The sequence below is a fragment of the Solanum tuberosum genome, unplaced genomic scaffold (genome assembly GCF_000226075.1).
Source record: "Solanum tuberosum cultivar DM 1-3 516 R44 unplaced genomic scaffold, SolTub_3.0 scf00003, whole genome shotgun sequence".
In the NCBI taxonomy this organism is placed as follows: Eukaryota; Viridiplantae; Streptophyta; class Magnoliopsida; order Solanales; family Solanaceae; genus Solanum; species Solanum tuberosum.
In genome coordinates this window covers 105,997-125,646 of record NW_006238929.1, presented here as the reverse complement: position 1 = coordinate 125,646, position 19,650 = coordinate 105,997, and the positions used below count along the sequence as shown (strand labels likewise).

The 19,650-nt window shown below is 32.5% G+C and overlaps 1 protein-coding gene and 2 long non-coding RNA genes across 4 annotated transcripts; 2 read left to right on the top strand and 1 right to left on the bottom strand.

The window, feature by feature from the left end:
• The first annotated feature begins 711 nt into the window (after positions 1 to 711).
• On the top strand, positions 712 to 8,222 carry LOC107058607 (uncharacterized). The gene is made up of 3 exons (XR_001472164.1): positions 712 to 986; positions 1,132 to 1,331; positions 8,008 to 8,222. It is a non-coding gene; the product is annotated as an uncharacterized lncRNA (long non-coding RNA).
• Positions 8,223 to 11,092: 2,870 nt separating this feature from the next.
• LOC102590455 (uncharacterized) lies at positions 11,093 to 11,564 on the bottom strand. The gene is made up of 2 exons (XR_366527.2): positions 11,330 to 11,564; positions 11,093 to 11,253 (listed from the first exon to the last, which is right to left on the bottom strand). It is a non-coding gene; the product is annotated as an uncharacterized lncRNA (long non-coding RNA).
• A 292-nt stretch (positions 11,565 to 11,856) lies between these two features.
• LOC102590138 (uncharacterized) lies at positions 11,857 to 18,978 on the top strand. 2 transcript variants are annotated; one of them, XM_015304485.1, is made up of 9 exons: positions 11,857 to 12,424; positions 13,510 to 13,649; positions 13,762 to 14,026; positions 14,240 to 14,344; positions 14,482 to 14,610; positions 15,875 to 15,924; positions 17,040 to 17,137; positions 17,262 to 17,546; positions 18,348 to 18,978. In XM_015304485.1, exons 2-9 carry the CDS (start codon positions 13,580 to 13,582, stop codon positions 18,846 to 18,848), a joined length of 1,503 nt encoding a protein of 500 aa, XP_015159971.1. In that variant the 5' UTR covers positions 11,857 to 12,424; positions 13,510 to 13,579; the 3' UTR covers positions 18,849 to 18,978. The 2 variants fall into 2 exon arrangements, with proteins under 2 accessions (XP_015159971.1, XP_015159958.1); XM_015304472.1 differs by having other exon boundaries at positions 11,857 to 12,428.
• Positions 18,979 to 19,650: the final 672 nt, after the last annotated feature.

Genomic DNA, 19,650 nt, shown 5'->3' with positions numbered 1-19,650 from the left:
AATATTAATTAATGTTAGGAAAGTAAATAAATGGCTGATTATGTACGTTGCTCTCTTTATTTTTCTAAGGCAAGTTGGTATTGCTTTGATCTCCTACCATTTTTGTCCATAGCGTTGACCCAACTGTCCTAACAATAGAAAATTGCTGGCAGTCTTAACGGACTACATACTAACCAATAGAAAATTCAATTAAATTTGAATTCACATAAAAAAATATTATATTGGAGACAAAATGCTTCCTAACAAAAGCAACTTCATATTCATGTGGGACATACTAACCTTCGCTTATTATTCACATGTAATGACGCTTCTATGAATGTGACATGTTTGAAAATTTATTACTTTACTCAAAACTCTGAGATACCTAACCTTTCTCTGCAAATCATTTTACATCTATTCATATGTTGAGAGCGAAATTTTAAATCTAATCAAATGTCATATACATTTATTTTTACACTTTTTAGATGCAAATTATTATTTAACTTTTTTATAAGTGACTTTTTTTCTAGTAAATTATTAGTTTTAGGTAATTTTTTATCAATTCAACGTTGAAAATCATCCTTTCTAAGACAACTGTTATATGAATTGTAGACATAATTTTGTAAGTAATAAGTTGACAAATTTTAAATAAAGATAAGAATTAGAATCATAGAATCTAGGGAAAAGAGTCTAAAAAATACCCTAACTTTGGTCGGAATTACTGTTACGATACCAAACTTTAATGAGGACCTATTACCCCCTAGACTATTTAATACCGTATTTTAAACATATATATTTGTCCAACTGGTCAAGTGCATGAAAACACAACGCATAGGCGCGTAGGGGACCAGATAATTTTATTTATGCCAATCATTAAATGTCACGTATCAATACAGGGATTAAACTATATCTATTTCTTTTTACCTATAATTCTAATTCATTTTACACCCTTTCTCCTTCGCTGGAAATTATTTTCTAAATCCAAAAGACCACCATTGAAGGGCCAGGTAAGCTTTGCAGGGAACAAATTATTTTCTTTAATTTCAGATTTTTTTTCTTGGTTTTATTTGTTCTATTGTTATTTAGGGTTCTAATTTCTTTCCTTGATTTCTAACATGATTTTGATCTTTGATTTCTTCTTTGGCAATGAAGTGAAAGAGAGTTTTGGGAAAGAGACCCAATGGCTGAGATGTTCAGTCGACTCCCTCCCCCTTTGTGGGGGTCCCGACCCCTACGAGTGAACAGAAAAGGGAGGAGGAAAGAGGCCCTGGTGAACCGTCATAATTAGTGAACAAGTGTAAGCTTCGCTGCCTGACAGTATGGAGTACTGACCACACCGGAGTGGCAGTGAAGTGACTATTAATTTCCCCTTCTTCTTTTTTTACTTTTTCAAATATGTTTATTAAAGTTTTTTTACTTTTTCAAATATGTTTATTAAAGGGAACGAAATGACTAATTTAATTAATTTAATGAATTAAAATGTGCGTGTGACACACTCAACTAACATAGACTGAGTATGGGCAAATATATATGTTTAAAATATGGTATTAAATAGTCTAGAGGGTAATAGGTCCTCATTAAAGAGAATAAAATAATATGTTTTTTTAAAAAAAACCATTATTTATTTGATGCAAATTTGAATTACTCTGTCAATGAACTTTGAAAGAATATTCCATAACTTCTGTCCAAAATGAAAGAAAATATGTTCTTTAAGTTATCAAAAGTATCATGTGGTATTCATAAAATATTCATTGCTAGTTGCTAGTAATAGACATGAATTATTCAGATAAATATAAGTTTTGTTAGGTAGATCGTTATATTTTTTAATACTGAGTTTAGTAGTGTAATGTACGTACCTATGACTTTTGAGTAAAAAAGAAAAAGTAGTTGTATTAATTAATGGAGAGTCAGTTGATGGTTGTCTTGATGATACAATAGATAATGAAATCTCCCAAATTGCTCGTTGCATATTAAAAAGTCAACAAGGTTACCCTTATCCAATGTACACCACAAATAGATAAGGTTTCATGATATTTTTTATTCGAAATATGGTACAATTGAAGTTATAATAGAGAGGGTGTTTGAATTGGCTTAAAAGTTGGTCAAATCTACTTTTAAGTCATTTTTTTACTTTTGAAAGTGTTAGACAAATATAAAAAATAAGTCAAAAAATAACTTAAAATAAGTTAGAAAGTGTTTAGCAAGGTCAAAAATGACTTAAAATAAGTTTAAAATGACGTAAAATAAGTCAAAAATCAAAAGTAGGTCTCCCCCGAATTTTTATTTGACTTAAAAGTCATTTCATTTTGACTCTTATTTTTTACTTAAAAACTATTTTTTTAAGACAATCCAAACGGGTGTGTTTTAGGGAAAGAAAAAGCTGTTTTCCAAAATTGATTTCAACTCTTTAGGAAAAAATCAACTTTTTAAAGAAGTCGGCATTTATTTTTTAAAGGAAAATCAAGATACTTTTAAATAATTCCAAAAAGATTTAAGAGAAAAATCTTTCAAAATTTCAATGGGTTAAAGGTTCTTATTTCCATATTAAGAAGGTTTTACACACTTAAAATGTCCGCTAGCATGCGGTTAACCGACGATTTGAGAACTTTATTTGATTAACTTTTGGGGAAAATGCTTAAAAAATAAATAAAGAATATTAAAACATTATTTGAAAAAGAAATAAATTTAAAACACTTTAAGTAAATTGAGAGTGATTAAGACTAGACAAAATATGATTATGTTTGAAAAACACTTGAATCATCTTGAAGAGATAATAACTTGAATCAAATTTTAAACAAGTAAAAGATTTGGACCAAAACATTTGAGTAAATAAATACAAGAGTTGATTAAATCTTTTAATTAAATGAACCCACACAACAAAAAGAAAGTAAATTTTTAGGAATCTCATAGTGTAAAGAGCAAATTACATCATATTTCTATCTTTTTTTTTAATTTACAAAAATCTCTTCAAATTTGTATCATCCGGATGTATCTCATTCATCTGGATACATAACAGTTGATACATTAGACAACTTGACTGTTGAGATTAAAAAGGAAATTAAAGCGTAAAATTAAATATCCGTTCTCCAAATCATACAAATTAAATTGATGACAATCTCTCCCAAATTGTAACAACTTTAAACAATTCAAATTTCAAATTTTCTTCTCTCAAATCTCTCTCAAATCGTAACTGATTCAAAAAAGTCAAAAACAGTAGCTATGTATCAGATACATTTAGTATAAATTTGAATTTATGTATCATGCCTAAAAAGTTAGTGTTTGATACATTACTATTTATGTATCTTATTTTGTTTGAGAATACTGTATTTTATAAAAGATACATCATACATGTAATTGTTGTCAATAGCACTTTTTTGTGTGTGATACATAACACAGTGATGAGTTAATCCAAACGAATTTGTTATAAAAGCATTAGTGTTTATGTATCAACAATAATATTTGATAATGTGTATAGATACATAACATTCTAGTTGAATAAGTTTGGATGTATGTATCTGGTACTAAAAGATAACGAAATTTGTAATAATTATGTACCAAGTACATAACTATGAACATGATACGTACTAATTTGTGTTTTAATAAATTAAGATTATGTATCAAAACTAATATTTGAACACGATACTTTGTGTATGATGAAATTGTAATGTATCATAATGTTGAAACGAAGGCATTATACATTAATTTAAGAAACAAAAACAACTAAATACATTAAAAATCTGAACCCATATGTATAAGAAAAGGATGAACAAGAAAATATCGAAAAGAAATCAAACAATTTGATAAAGCAAAAAAAATGATGAAGAAATCTTTCTACACTTTCTCCTTTGCTCTGTATCAACTCCCGCAATTTTTTTCAACTTTCAACAATGGTGTCACCCATAGATCTCGATCTAAGCCCGTACCGGAGCCACCAACAACTCGACCTTTCCCGTTCTTTTTTTGGGCGCTCTTCTACGATCAATTTTAAAGTCGAAGATGCATTCTTTTTCGACTATTTGGGTAATCAATATTATGTGAGGTTAACTGAGTAATCACAATACTAAAAGAAGGAGCATCATCCATATTTATAAGTACATTAAAGATGAAAAAATTTAAAAAAATAGAACAAAAAACGATGAACTGTAAGTTAGAGAAGAAGAAAAACTACCTATTGAGGAAGTTGAAATCGATTGACTGGAGAGAAAAAAGAATTGAAATTCAAAATTGTAATGAAGGAAGTAACTGTTGTGATTGAGGGAGTGAAAATAGAAAGAAATTGAAGGAGTGAAAATAGGAAGAGAGAAACGTGTATTTGGGAGTTAAAAGTTATGTATCTAGATGAGTGAGATTTTGGAGGAAAAACATGAATTTTTGTAATATTTTAAATGGTAGAGAATACTAGAAAATATGGTAAATAAGGGTGTGTAGATTGATAATTTTTCCCAAAAGAAATTAGTTCTTCTTTTAGGAAATTTAATTAAGTTAAACGAAAATTAGAACATTGAAACAAAATAACAATTTAATATTTACAGCTAAAATATCAAAAGAGGACTACTTTAGGCCCAAAAGTCAGGTTTTGCTTGCCTGACTGACTTTGGGCCTTCAACTGCTTATCATCTTGGGCTTTGGCCTATTTTAGTCCCTATATCATTGTGAATGCAATACTGTATATCATGTATACTGTTGTATATCCAATCTATACTAATGCATATAACTTAATTCTTGGCTCCTGAGACCTGTAATTTAGGTTCCCTTTCATATGTAAATCAGCTTCCAATCCTTGAAAAACATTCAAGGGTGACTAGAATAGAGGTGTTGGGTCTGACGCATGCCGAGATGCAAAGTAAAATATGAATTTCAATGAACTCAATTCGAGGAAATTCATGCATTAAAAAAAAGGAAGGGATTAGCATATATAAATGACGCTTTGGGTGATTAAACAAAAAAAATATTCGAAAGGAATTAATACTTAGCTTGCACAGAAGGTATCAATTATGTTGTAATTTTTAACCATATCACGAGAAGAGAAAGGGATTCAACACTAATAGCAACATTTGTATAAAGAGAAAAGCAAAGACAATATCTAGAGGACTTTTTTTTATAAGGAAAAATAAAGCAAAATTTGTATAAAGAACAAAGCAAAGACTATCTAGAGGATATATATTTTTTTGGTAAGGAAAGATAAAACATTTTATTAAAAACTTAAAGGAGTACATGGAGTAATGGCCGGTGGCCATCACAGACCCACATGGTCTAAGTTACAGAAAAAAGTAGTTACTATATTGGTAAATCTACGCTAGTTAGAAGGACATTAGAACTATTTCGACGGCTTGAAGGAAAAGTTGCAGCTAGTACGAGTGTTTTAGTAGCTTGAGCCCATTGGTTACCTGCAAGTGAAGTTTGAACAAGAGGAGGTGGTTCATCCAAAATGGAGATGTCCTACAAGAAGTTGCCAGTTAAAGCTGGTTTAGCAAGCCTATCCGCGATGTTATTTACTTTCATGTATGAGTGCACTATGCTTGAATTAGTGAGTTGATGGAGCATCTACCTGCAATCATGTATAATGTGAGCATATGATAAAATGAGAGAGTGTAAAAGGATAATCACTTGAGTAGCATCGAGCTCAATGATTAAAGGTTGTAAATTGTGCAGTAAGGCAAGTTTAAGGCCATTGTAGAGGGCCAATAATTCAGCCTATAAACTGTCAGTATCACAAATGGAGTGTGTGAAACCCAGAACCCAGTTTCCCACATGATCACGAATAAACCTACCTAGGCCTTCTTTACCAAAGATGATATCAAACGCGCCATCAATGCTTAACTTAAAGGATTTTTGTTCCAGGGGCAGCCAAGTAATCCAGATAGGCGTACGAAAAATGTTTAGTTTTTGGCTTATGACCTAAACTGAAAAATTCCATTATACGAACGATGTCTGCTTTGTGATCAGGAATATTGAAAGTATTGTTAAAGAAATTGTTATTACAATTTTTCCAAAACCAAGAAGCATCTCAGAAGGAACATTAGGGAATATATTGAATGGAATCACACGAATCAAAAAAGATAATTAAGTGAGACGCGATGTGTTATGGGTATTAATGGACAAGATGATTGAGTGAAGCCCAAAATTTGTTCATAATGCAATAGAGGTAGGTCAGAAAAGCAAGAGATGGGATATAGTTTCAGTTGAATTTTTCACTGCAAGTAAAGAGAAGATGTGGCTATGCCAATTCGATGGAGGTATGATGCAGTTGGGAGATGTTGGTGACAAGTGAGCCATTTAAAGTCGATATTTTTTTACGGAAGCGGCACCTTCCAGATCCACTCGAAGGAGAATTGGGAAGGATGAGATGAATGATGATTATCAGACTGAGTCAACAAGGCATTATATAAGGACTTGGTTGTGAATGAGCCAGTGGAAGTCAGACCCCAAATATAAGAGTCCTTACTAGGGGTGTTCACGGTTTGGATAAAAACCGATTCAAACAGAAAAATCAAACCAAATCGATAAAATAAAACTGATTTTATTTGGGTTTGGTTTGGTTTGGTTTTAGATTTTTGAAAACCGATAGTATTTGATTTGGTTATGGTTTTATTCAAAAAAACCCAAAGAAATAACCGAACCGAACCTAACCGATGAATTATATACATATATTTTATTAATATACATACTTAATATATTGTTTTTAAGAAATAACCGAACCGAACCGATGAATTATATACATATATTTTATTAATATACATACTTAATATATTGTTTTTATAAACAATTTTAAAGATCTTATACATATTTTCATTAAAATTTCTTTATAATTTACTTATTGAAAGCAAAAATGCCCAAGATGAAACATTTATCTTATTGATTTCATGTATATGAGTGTCTATGACAATTCTTGTGGAACTGAAAATGTTATTGTCTCTTCCTTCTAGGCCAATATAGTGAATTTTAAAGCTTTATTGATAGTAAATTTAGTGATCGAAAGTTCAGTAATTTAAGTCATTCTAACTATTTTTCGTTTAGAATGGATTGTTGTCACTTTTTTCATATTTTAAATGAATTGTTTCTTTTATTTTTGTGTATGGTTAATAACCGAATAACCGAACCAAACCAAACCGAAACCGATAATCACCAAACCGATAAATGTATATTATATTTGGTTTGGTTTGGTTTTGATAATTTTAAAACCGATTAAGTTGATTTGGTTTTGGTTTTGACCAATAACCGATCCAAACCAACCCGTGAACACCCCTAGTCCTTACAATGTGGTTATCTAGGAATATGGTGGGAAATAATTTTTTCCTTTAATTGGAAAGGCAGATCAAAAGGAAGGAAGCAAGCTCCCATTTAAAATTAGCATCCATCAGGACCCGGGGTTTTTAATTTTAAAAGGTTTCTCACAATTAAGGAATCATGATTGGTGAAATATTTTCTCACACATGGTTTAAGGAGCTACTATATGATGTTTTAAGCTTGTATTTGTAACTTAATTGTGCTTTTCCATGTATGATAATAATATGTTTATGAATATTCCTTTGAGATTTTACTTAGCACCGAGAGGATATTGATATGGAAGCTCTCCCATTAGGAGTCCGAGTCTCTAATAGAAATCTCATTGTCCCTAACTACGTGCCCCTGTAGGATTGTCTTAAGTAACATAGATAGTGGATCCACGTAAGCTAGAAGTTAAGGTCCTTACCTTAGAAATTAAGGACATTTCTTTTCGGTATATGAGAAAGACACTAGATTCCACATTATAGCTCACGTGGTCTATGTCGATTATTAGTAAATATCCCACAAAATGAACTAAGTTGTCCTTAAAGATTTAATGGAGCTTTTCTTATGAATTTGAGATGCATTGACCATGTTCGTGATTTATTATGTCTCTTAAAAATATTTTACTATGTTTAGCTTGGTCATGTTTTCGGTTATGTTTACTTATTATCATGTTTTATGTTTCCATGCATATCCTTCGTACTTAGTACATTCCATGTACTAATGCATACTTGTGCCTACATTGTTTCACTAATGTAGGGTGTGACACTTCCTCTCCTCTCCCTCATGGCTAGTTGATCACTTTAAAGATTTGAAGACTTGGTGAGTCCTCATATTTCGAGGATCATGTCACCTTTATTGCTTTCATATTTCTTTACATTTCGGATGTTGTACGTGCTATACGGGTTACATCCCCACCACTTCTTTTGATGTACTAGATGACTTATCAAGACTATGATAGACTTCCGCTTTAATGTCAAACTCTTTTATTCGTATGAGATTTCCTATTTTTGTCTATTGTACTGTGTATATATGTGTCAAGTAACTTGTGTAGGGCCTCTCAGGATCCTATACACCATGTCACTTCTAGGGTGTACCTGTTAGGGTTTTACCCTGATTTTCTTACCATAATTTAAGATTTATTTTTCCTTAAAGAAAAGACAAAACATTAACATAAATGTTTTTACTTTTCCTTTCATAATATTCTTTCATATTTGGTTTATTCTTTCCTTTTAGGAAAAAGGTTTTGGAGTAACTAGTCATTTTCTAATAAGAAAAAGGTTTTAGGACTCTATAAATATAGGTTTGTTTCTTCTAACACAATAACAATAACATCCACAATGTAGTCGTTTAAGAGTCTAGTTTATGGGGAGATTTATTCTCTCTAAAGATTCAATGTTTTTCTTTATATTAGTTTTGATATAATAATATTTTGATTTTTAGTATAAGTTTTTTGTTATCTGATTTATCAACATATGATTTGCAAATTGTAAGCTTCCGCATGACGCCCTTATCACCCTTCATAACCCAACAAGTGGTATCATAGCACATGGTTCAAAGATCCGGTGGTGCTATGGTTCAACGAGGTTGAAGACAAGCTTAAAAATGGTTTCAAATCAATTTGTAATCAATTTGATGATAATGAAGATTTTTGTCAAGCTACATGTGGAGAAGAAGTTTCAATCATATTTTCAACATTCCTGTTGCTGCAATTTTTAAGAATAAAAAATATATATTTTTAACCCATATATTTTAAACTTTATTTTTAACCATGGCAAGCAACAATGATGAAGATTTTGTGAAGAACAAGATTATCATGCAATGAAGAAGACAGATCAAACTTTGTCAAGAAAATTCAGCCAAAAAGGGGAGATTTGTTAGGATTTTGCCCTGATTTTCTTACCATAATTTAAGATTTTTTTTTCCTTAAAGAAAAGACAAAACATTAACATAAATGTTTTTACTTTTCCTGAAAGGAAAATATAATATTCTTTCATATTTGGTTTATTCTTTCCTTTTAGGAAAAAAGTTTTGGAGTAGCTAGTCCTTTTCTAAAAAGAAAAGGTTTTAGGACTCTATAAATAATATATATTTGATTCTTCTAACACAATAACAATAACATCCACAATATAGTCGTTTAAGAGTCTAGTTTATGGGGGAGATTTATTCTCTCTAAAGTTTCAATGTTTTTCTTTATATTAGTTTTGATATAATAATATTTTGATTTTTTTAGTATAACTTTTTTTGTTATCTGATTTATCAACTATATGATTTGCAAATTGTAAGTTTCCGCATGACGCCCTAATCACCCTTCATAACCCAATAGCACCTTGGGTCTTGACAGTAAAATCATTCATGGAGAGAAAACCTTACTTCAATTAAACCCATGGAAGAATCATGAAAACCCTAGAAATTTGGATATAGAAATCATAAGAGAGATTTTAGGTTTCTTTTGGGACTCACTGGGTGGAGAGGACCCATTGCTGAATTTTCCTCATGCCTTGATGAACCCTAGTTTTGAACTTGGAAGAGGAGACGTAAAGCTTGAAGAAATCCTAAATCACCTTTAAAGAATCCTTGAGAAGAAGACTTGAGAGCTTTTGGGGTTTGAGAGTCAATGGGGAGGGTTTTGACCTTAGAAACAGTTATAGGTCTTAGGAATAGTCTAGAAACGACGTACTGTAAAGATTAAAAATGTAGGAAAAGACCTAAATAACCCTAAGAAAATTTTGTCGCAACATTTCTACAACTCCATGTACGGTCCGTACTCCCTTCTACGGACTGTAATAGTCATCCATAAAACAAGTGCTGAAAATCTAACTTTTTGAATAAAAACCACAGGCCAAGGTCTATGGTTCGTTATCTCTTTTACGGCCTGCACATCCGACTTGTAGAACAAGAGCTTGGAAAATTATCCTAAGTCCAGACACCCCTGTTCGGAATGTATTTCCTTCTACAGTCCGTATTGACCCTTTGTTGAACTCAAGTGTGGAAAACTCAACTTTCTAAAGGCTACAACCACGAGACTCAATCACCACCCATCTACCTAACAACGAGTTATCCTATCGGATCATGTGTTAAGGTCAGAGACTTGACAATTTCATCAACTCATGATGTCATTTACGATTGGCACCTACAGACCGTGGAACGAAGTACAGTACTTGCCCTCGTACACTAGTTGCACTAGCAACTTTTCTGCAAAAAAAATTTCCAATTCAACTTTTCTACTTTCGAGGTGTTGCACTTAGGATCCACATCTTATTCAACCAACAATTACTTTAAGAATATGATGTTGCTTGTAGTATTATTCAAAGGTAGAGTCCATGTAACTTTCCAACCGTTCAACTTGAGTTGGTTCAAGAGGAACCACTTTTAAATTTGAAGCAATATTATGGTGGGAAAAAACCACCACAATGTAATAAACAAAATCAATTAAATATACCCAGGTTCAAAGTATTTTTTTAGATTGAAGCCTATCTCGTTGTCACAAAACGGCTTTGTAGATTCTCACAAGTCGGAACTACATAACTTGTTTTTTAATTATATTTTGAGGAACTATAGATGTAAAGAAGAAGAATGAGAAGATCACCTGACAAAAGTAATTTGCATCACTCACAATGAAGAAGTCATTTGCTAAGTTCTCCATTGTACATGAAGTCTAGCACAGTCTATTTTATTGAAGAAATTTAATGAACAGTACCAAGAGCTAGAGAACAAGCTCTTGACATATTAAATTGTGTATCAAAGCACATAGCAAAACAACTAATTCTATCATGCTATAAGAAATAAAAGATTGAGAAATATTAAAATGAAGAAGCTAGCAAACCGAGTAAACAAAGGAAAATAAAAGTTCAAAGGATCTTTCTGGATTCAACAAACCAACCAAATTGACATTAAGTTTAAACGAAAGGTAACAAATCAAATTAACAAATAGAACATTGAACAACACATAAACCAAGCAAATGAAGACATAAGATGCTCCACAGTAAGAATTTTTTGATAGATCTGCAAAAGAAAATATTCCGATTGAAAGGAAAATTCAGAAAAATAACAAATGAAAAATAAAGGAGGTGTGGTGTACCTTTTTGTTAGAGCGGAGCGGATCTTTGAGGAATTGGAATGAAACGGTCGTCTCCAAATTTGGGTACAAAACGAGTCTGTTGTTTTCCGTGGAACATAAAGGAATCCTTTTTAGAATAACAAATGTGGAAGACAGAAAAAAATGCAACACGTGGAACATTTTCCATGGATGTGGAAATACGCGAGAAAGAAACAAGGATGGGAGAAGGAAAAATTACCGGCTTACCTTTTTGAGAAATGAACTCCTTTCATTCCTTTTTAGTTCGAAAGTTCATTTGATTGAATTTTAAAGCTTAATTAGATCATATTGATTCGATATTTTAAAGTAAAAATTTGAATAATCAAAAAACTATAAAAAAGTAGTATAAATTTCAAAATAATTTCATATTAATATGATGAAAAAAATCAAATAATAATTAAAATTTATATCGTTTAACTCTAATAAAAATAACTATGACAATTAAAAAGAAATAAAAAAAATATTAAGAAACATATATTTTTTTTATGTGAGAACGGAGATAGAATTTATTGAGCATTTTGGTGGGCGATCCATGGATAGTTTCCCAATGTGTTTTGACCGTCAGAAGAGTGTGTTGTAGAAGAGCTCTAAATTGATGGAGATCATTAAATTGAATTTGTAATGAAGAATCTCCCATCTGTACTTTCCTCTCTCACAAAGCAATCAAAGTTGACATGTCCTGCTTACTTCCTCAACACTCGACACGTGTCCTCACGCTGTCCCAAATTACCTAAACACACACACTTTTTTTCACCATTTTCAGTTTGTTTTTTTTTTTTTAAATTCGAAATCTGGAGAGAAAACCCATTTGTTTATGGTGTGAAAGTGGGCCATTATGTTGAAGCTTGTCGATAAAGATAGCTTGGGTCGTCTACTCTCCATTCTCTTTCCAATCAAATTCACAAGTAGATCGTGATAAGTACATCATTTTTATATTATAGTTTTGGTAAAATTATGCTTTATTGGGAATTGAGATAGATGTAGATTTTGGCTATATTTATGGGGCTAAACAATAGGATGCTTTTGGGTTTGTGCACTCTTTCAATGTTGCCCTTCAATTCTCATATCACACCCTATGTATGTAAGTTAGTCTCTTGCTTTTTGTGTAATTTGATTGCATGCATTTCAATTTCTCCTATTTTACATACTAGTCACTGTTTGGTGCCCTTCTGTTTCTTAGTTTTGCTGTTAAATATTAGCGTTTGAACTTAAGTTGTGTGGACTCTTCACTTTTGGTGTAGTACCTGTGTCGACACCACATAGGTGTGGGTGTGGTCAATCGATTTTGTGTATTTTTACCAACATTGATAGAGAATTTAAAGACAGATGCAATGATTTATGAAACTCCGCAACCAGTACTGTTGAATGTGTAATGAACAGTTTATCATTTAAATAGCCATGTTATGCCAAAAGAATACTGTAGTAAGGAGATGCATTTCTACTTAATAGATTCAAATTTGCCTTATTAAATTTGTGCATTCCTTTCCTTCCAAATAATCTACCATAATTTAGGACATATTTCTATAAAATGTATTTTTGGACATTTGAATTATTTTAGCCGAATCCAGCACCCGTATCCATACCTAGATCTGTACTCCCAAATTGTATAATTTAGATCATGACAGATGTATCAGACACCCGTACCCGAGTCCGAGTGATTGAACTGATGAGTGTTGAGGTTAAAGAAATAGCAGTGTACCTTTCCTCAGCATGTAGGACTGCGTGTTCTACTCATGACCATTCTTGTGTTAAAATGAACCTATCTTCCCTCGGATGTGTTGAATTCATTTCTGTTGTAATTTTAAAAGAGGTTTACATAGTCTGATCTATTTGGGTTGAATGTAGTATGGGGGGTTAGTATATCTATGGAGAAATCATCGGCGTTCCCTGAGAAGTAAGTGTGAAGTGCGTTGTACTCATTACTTAATGTAATCTTTGACTTACATCAGTGTTCATATCTATTGATCACAACTGAGGTTTTATGCTGTTTATTGCGACAACACGTTGCCTGAGACATATAAAGAGAGAGCTGTTATGATGAATGTTTCTGAGTTTGAGATTTCTTATCTTCCTCTCTAATTTTGAGAGTTGTGACATCTGGAAATATTTGATCTTTTCTTCTGCTGCTTGAATTCCTGATCTGATTTGGTGGTCCTTTGCAGGTTTCGTCTGTACTTGATCATTGTAATTCATAAACAGAAAGATCTTGATTAAGTTCTCTTCTGATGCAACATGGAGGATCCCTTTTTACATCTTGCAAGCTTGAGCTCTTATATAGCCCAGCAATTTGTTCAATTTATTGGTGAGTTCTCTAAAAAACTATGCATGTGCAAAATATAAAGTCCTTGAGCATCTATTGTTTTATATTCGCTGTCTATGGTTTCCTATGTGATAAAGGTTTGATTCTATTGCAGAGGATCTTATCTGCAGAGATATCCTTGGGTGGTCAGAATATTTAGTTGACTTTGGTGGTCTGCTTGTAAACTTTACCAGTGACGGGGGTTGTAGAACTGTTCCTGAGGCTTGTTCATTTCCTTCAAGAGTATCTGACACAGGAACAAGCTTTAGAATTCACGCAAGACGATCCTCCTATGTCAATGATAACTTGCCTGTAAATTCATTATTAGAAATTGTAAGAAGTAATCAAAGTTATGGAGGTTTCAGACTCATTTTTGAAGGGTAAACTTTTCATTTGTATGCTTTTCCCATCCTCCTTCGAGGTCATTGTGCAGGATATCTATGGATTCCTTGATTTTCAGAACCAGAATTAGAACTCTGAACATAAGAAATCAACTTATCTTGGTTTTATTTTCTAGTAGCATATATCTCTTTCCGCCATTACATAGTCATGACTGTCCTAATTTATTCTGCAGTTGGTTGATCTGGTTGTAGGTTGATGCTTCCAGTATATGGTCTGAGATTCACTTGGAAACTTTCGTTGGCCTCTTGGAGGTGTTTCATATCTCATATCAGATGTGCTCTAGTTCAAGTTCAGAGGTTAGTAATCACTTCCTGACTGTCGGTAAATGATAAATATTTGAAGTTTGATGAGTATTTTAGATCATTTCTTCCATTTGACATTCAGCACCTTTACTTTTAGTTTCCTATTACTTACTCTTCACTAATCTCTTCAGTGTTATATCCCGTGTACGTACAACCTTGCGTGGGTCTTCTGATGACATTGGGTGGTTGCAACAAGCTACTGAAATGGCTCCTGTTGTTGATGGTTCAGCTAGATTTAGAGAACTACTACAAGATATTAGGTAAGATGATGGATCTTACTAGTCACTTTGAAAATAGAAACAAAGCCAGATAAGTCTCCCAAAATAAAGAGCACATATCTTGTCAGTGGTGAGTTCTTGGTCATTTTTTCTTTTTTATCAATTGACATAGGTGCTGAATAACATGAAAATGAAACCACACCAACTGCACACTATTAAACCATCATGAAAGGGTTCTATGTTCAGCTGATGAGATTCTTTTCAAGGTTGTTGCCATGTTTCATGTTAATTTTGAGTTTTTTGTTTTACTGGCCCAACTTAGAACTCCAGGACTGATGACTTATATTGCTCGGAATGTGTGTTTTCTTCTACTTTTTTTTGGCTACTCTGTGTAGTGACGAAAGAAGGTATCTGTAACTTCTTAAAGTGATAGTTGTGATATGGACTTTGTTAGTAGGATACTCCTACTGATTTGAATGAGATCAACCAAACCATATTATGTGCTTTTCATTTTGCTGATTCTCTATGTTATAGATTGACAAAGTTGTTTTGAAATATGGTACACAGCAATTTAAAAATCTGCGTTTCAGCAATACGAATCATTACCCTTGTACTTTAATGTTTACGAACAAAACTTGTCTGAATATGAATTCTTGCAAATATGACAAGTCCTGAAACAGCATTCTTGTTTCAAACCGTAACAGAAAAAACAAAAGGTCTTAACGTTGAGTTGTATTACTCTATGCCCATTAGTTTTTGGTTTCTCTGAAGTAATCTTTAGTAACTACAAATAAAGGAGGCACCAGGACATTTTATTCTGCATTTTCTTTTTGGCCTGTTAATATTAGGGGGAATGCTTTGCTTTTGTTTACTTCCGAGTTGCTAATATGGTAAATCACGTTGCCCTCCTTAAGATTTTTCTTCATATATAACCTGAAAGATTCATGTTTTAATCAATATAGCTGAGGATATATAGAAGCCATTGTATATATATTATCCAACCATTAGATTCCTTTGCAAGTGGCTTTTGTTACTGAAGGATATGTGAAAACATATGAAAATTATCTTCATTTCTCTTGACTGTTTTTGGTCAACATTCTTTTGGAGTCCTATGCCACAATACAACTGTGTTAACCCAACAGGATTATCTCTACTTATCAATGAAATTTAGTCCTACTATTATGGTGAGTGTTCCTCAGATGTCTGTCTCTGGTTCAGTCTTCACATTAATTTGAATATTTCATTGCAACTGCCTAACTGCCAATTAACGACAATTTTTCATTTGACTTTTTTCTTCCTTTTTTAGGAATGGACAGCACACACTGCCTGATTCTTTTGTTTATCTACTGATTCCAGGTTTAATAAATCTCCTGCTGAATACTACTTTGTTGAAATTTAATTTTAGTTACTCCAGTCATTTTTAGCACATGCTTAGGTTTAGGATGAATTTTAATTTTAATTTTTTATTAGGTTATTTAAGTTGAGATATTTTAGCTCTTTTGAATTGCAGATTTTCTGCATAATATGTGTTCAAGTTGACTATTTAAAACCCTCTTATGCTTAATAAAAATATTGAGAAACAATTCCAATCATTTTAAATCTTTTTGTTGCTCCACCATCTTTTTAAAAAAAACCAACAGTTGTATCAAGAGCCTCATTGATCTTATGGGATCTATGAGTTCTTCTAAAGAACTATTTTCAACCCATTTTTAACCGACATGGCTATTTCTAACCCGTACTTATTTTAACGCGCAAGGCTATTTCAACCAATATCAATTTTGAATCCGTTTTTCAGCCATGACAAGCAACAAGTCTCTTTCAACGTCCCATAAGCTTTCATTGGCGAAAGCTTTCTGATTTAGTTAAGTGAAAATGAAATCGCATTTTGGAACCTATGTTTTATGGATGTTGTGATGGAAGAAAATCCTTGTAACAGCTCCTTGCAAATCCTATCATTGTCTAGATTAAAGCACTTTGAAAAGAGCTTTCGAACTAGACAAGATTATTGAGGATTTTTTAAGCACAAAACCAACAGAAGAAAAGAAAGATCAATATAAAAAAAATGTGCAAGTTCAAAAATAATCAAAAGAAACTAACTGTTAAAGCAGAAATTGAGGAACATTCTTTTAAATAGCAATAATTAAAGCAAAGGATTAGTGTTCAACTTTACATCTAGTTATTACAGTAATTTTTAGCGTAATAAGTTGCTTTGGTCTTAGATGAATTTGAATTTTAAATTTTTACTAGGTTGTTTAGTTGAGATTTTTTTATTTTTTTATTTTACTTTTGTGTATTATGTGTTCAACTTGGTTGTTTAAAGTCTTCTTATGCTTAATAATTTTGATCAGTTTAAATCATTTTGTTACTCCACTATCTTCTTTTTTTTTAAAAACAATACTTTTTACTGGATTGTCAATATGTTCTGAATTCGTTCTCTTAGAGCTTTTCTTTTGGTGACATAATTGTAACAGGGTTTTTCAGCAATCACGGTCCTTTATATTTTGTGAGCACTAAGAAGTTTTTTTCGAAGATGGGGTTAACTTGCCATATTGCTAAGATACATAGTGAGGTATGTACTAGTAGATTTTCAAAGTCTAGTCTGCTAACATATCAACTTGCTCTCTGGAATTCTTTTTAATGTTCTCCCAACTATGCTTTTCTGTTACTGTTGGTTCATTGATCACCAAATGAAGGCATCCGTGGAACAAAATGCGTGGGAACTGAAGCAATGCATCGAGGAGTTACATTGGGGATCAGGAAAACATGTCATGCTGCTTGGTCACAGTAAGGGTGGGGTTGATGCTGCCGCCGCTTTGTCAAAATATTGGCATGATTTAAAGGATAAAGTTGCAGGACTGGCATTTGTGCAGAGCCCTTATGGTGGAATACCTGTTGCATCAGATATTCTTCGTGACGGACAGATTGCTGACAAGGAAACACGAAGGATCATGGAGTTTTTACTATGCAAGTTAATTAAGGTAATTCCTTGGTCCACAACTATTTTGGGTTAGTTAAAAACTATAATGCTGAAGTGTCCCAACTCTTTTCCATGTTGTGATGTATATCCAATTAAGTGCTTTTTTTAGCACTAGGATTTACGCCAGTTTGCCAAACATTAGTGTTCTTATATTGTACCTTAAAATTTGGTAGTACTACAAGGTAATACTGTCTTTTAATGCATATTTAAAAAGTTTTTGAGTACCTAAATTTCCCTTAGATCTTAATAACATCAAAAACAAAATATGAACATCTTTCGGAAACATGCCATTTAGATTTTTATCAGATATCGTCAACACACTTTATTTCCAAGTTAAGTGAACATACTGGATGCGAGATGTCTATTATTTACAACTTAGAATTATTTCCAAGTTGTCTGGTTCTTATAATAAAGGAGGACTAGAATATAAAGAAATGGAAGTTGTATACGTATTAATTGGAAGTGTTACTCATTGAGAAACTTAGAATGTACTCCTGGTGATATTTAAGTTCCTCACCCCCCTTGCGTTTTAAAAGGCATTTGTGAGATGGCTTACTGATTCTTCTACTACTAGACAAATTTGCTTAATAGGGTGAATTTTTGTCGTGATGATAAATGATCCATATACTCTTTCATATGTCTGTTCTACATATACCCATCGTATACCTGTTTCACATTTCTCTTTCACTTTGTTCAGCTTTGTTTCATTGGTGCGTATACTCAATATTCTAAACATCCCTTGGCGCATGTCTATGAATATGCGTGTTGTTTTGATTGACCAAGTTGAACTATTCTGTATTAGGGTGATATACGGGCATTAGAGGATCTAACATACGAGAAGCGAAAGGAGTTCTTAAAAAACCACAAGCTTCCTGATGATATTCCACTCATCTCCTTCCATTCTGAAGCAAGTATAGCACTGAATGTAATAGCAACAATGTCCCATATAGCACATGCAGAACTTCCGTGGCTACCTTTGCCCGGATTTGGTGACAATGAGTCGGAGAATGTGATCCAAGCAGGGTGCAAGGTGCCTGTCATAGTTCCTGTTTCTGCTGCACTGGCTCTTTGTGCTCTCCACCTGCAACTAAGGTATGGAGAGAAGAGTGATGGTCTAGTGACCTGTCGTGATGCTGAAGTTCCCGGGTCAGTGGTTGTAAAACCAGACATAAAGCTTGATCATGCTTGGATGGTTTATTCGTCATGGAGAAAGGACCCAAATGAAGCGGACGCTAGTGAAATGTGTGAGGCTCTCTTAACTATGCTTGTGGAACTCGGTATGAAACGAAAGGAAGATTGTTGACTTGTATGCGATGTTAGATTGAATCCTTTGAACAATCAAGTTCCCTGATAACTAGATGGAACTGAAATATCAGATGTTTTTTCCAACCTACTCTGATTAATGTCTAGATATGGTTTTGTTTTAGCTAGTACGTATAATCTCTGAGAAGTACCAGTTAGTTCCATTTCAAATTGCAATAAGCAGGTAATTTAGTCATCACTTAACATGACATTGGTCAAGAATGTTAGGTTGCTTTATTTGGAAATCATTAATTACTACCTCCGTCCACTTTTAATTGTCATAGTTTCTTTTTTTAGAGTCAAATAATAATAACCTTAACTAACAATTTACGATTATTTTTTCATCATATTGATATGCATTTTTCGTATAGTTTTTGAATATCTAAATTTTTTGTTTAAAATATCAAATTAATGTAATCTAATTTAATTTTAAAAATTAGTCAAATTGACTTAACATGACAATTAAAAGTGAATAGAGGAAGTATTATTAATTTGAATATGCCAAAGCTTTTGAGTTCAATCACTTATATTGGTAATTTGTTCCTGTCACGCATCCAGGGGTTTTCCTATTAATTTTCTTCATGCTAAATCAATCTTTAGGGGTCGTTTGGTTGGATGTCGTGGAGAAAATAACACATGTATTAGTTGTGTTATTATTTAATGAGTAAATTTTAGGTGTAGCAAACATAAAAATTATATTTGTATGCTATGTCTATAGTTTGTATAATTGCGCTCCATAGCAAACATAAAGTTTGTTATGGTTATTAATCTGTATATTTCGGTATACATAAACATAAAAAATA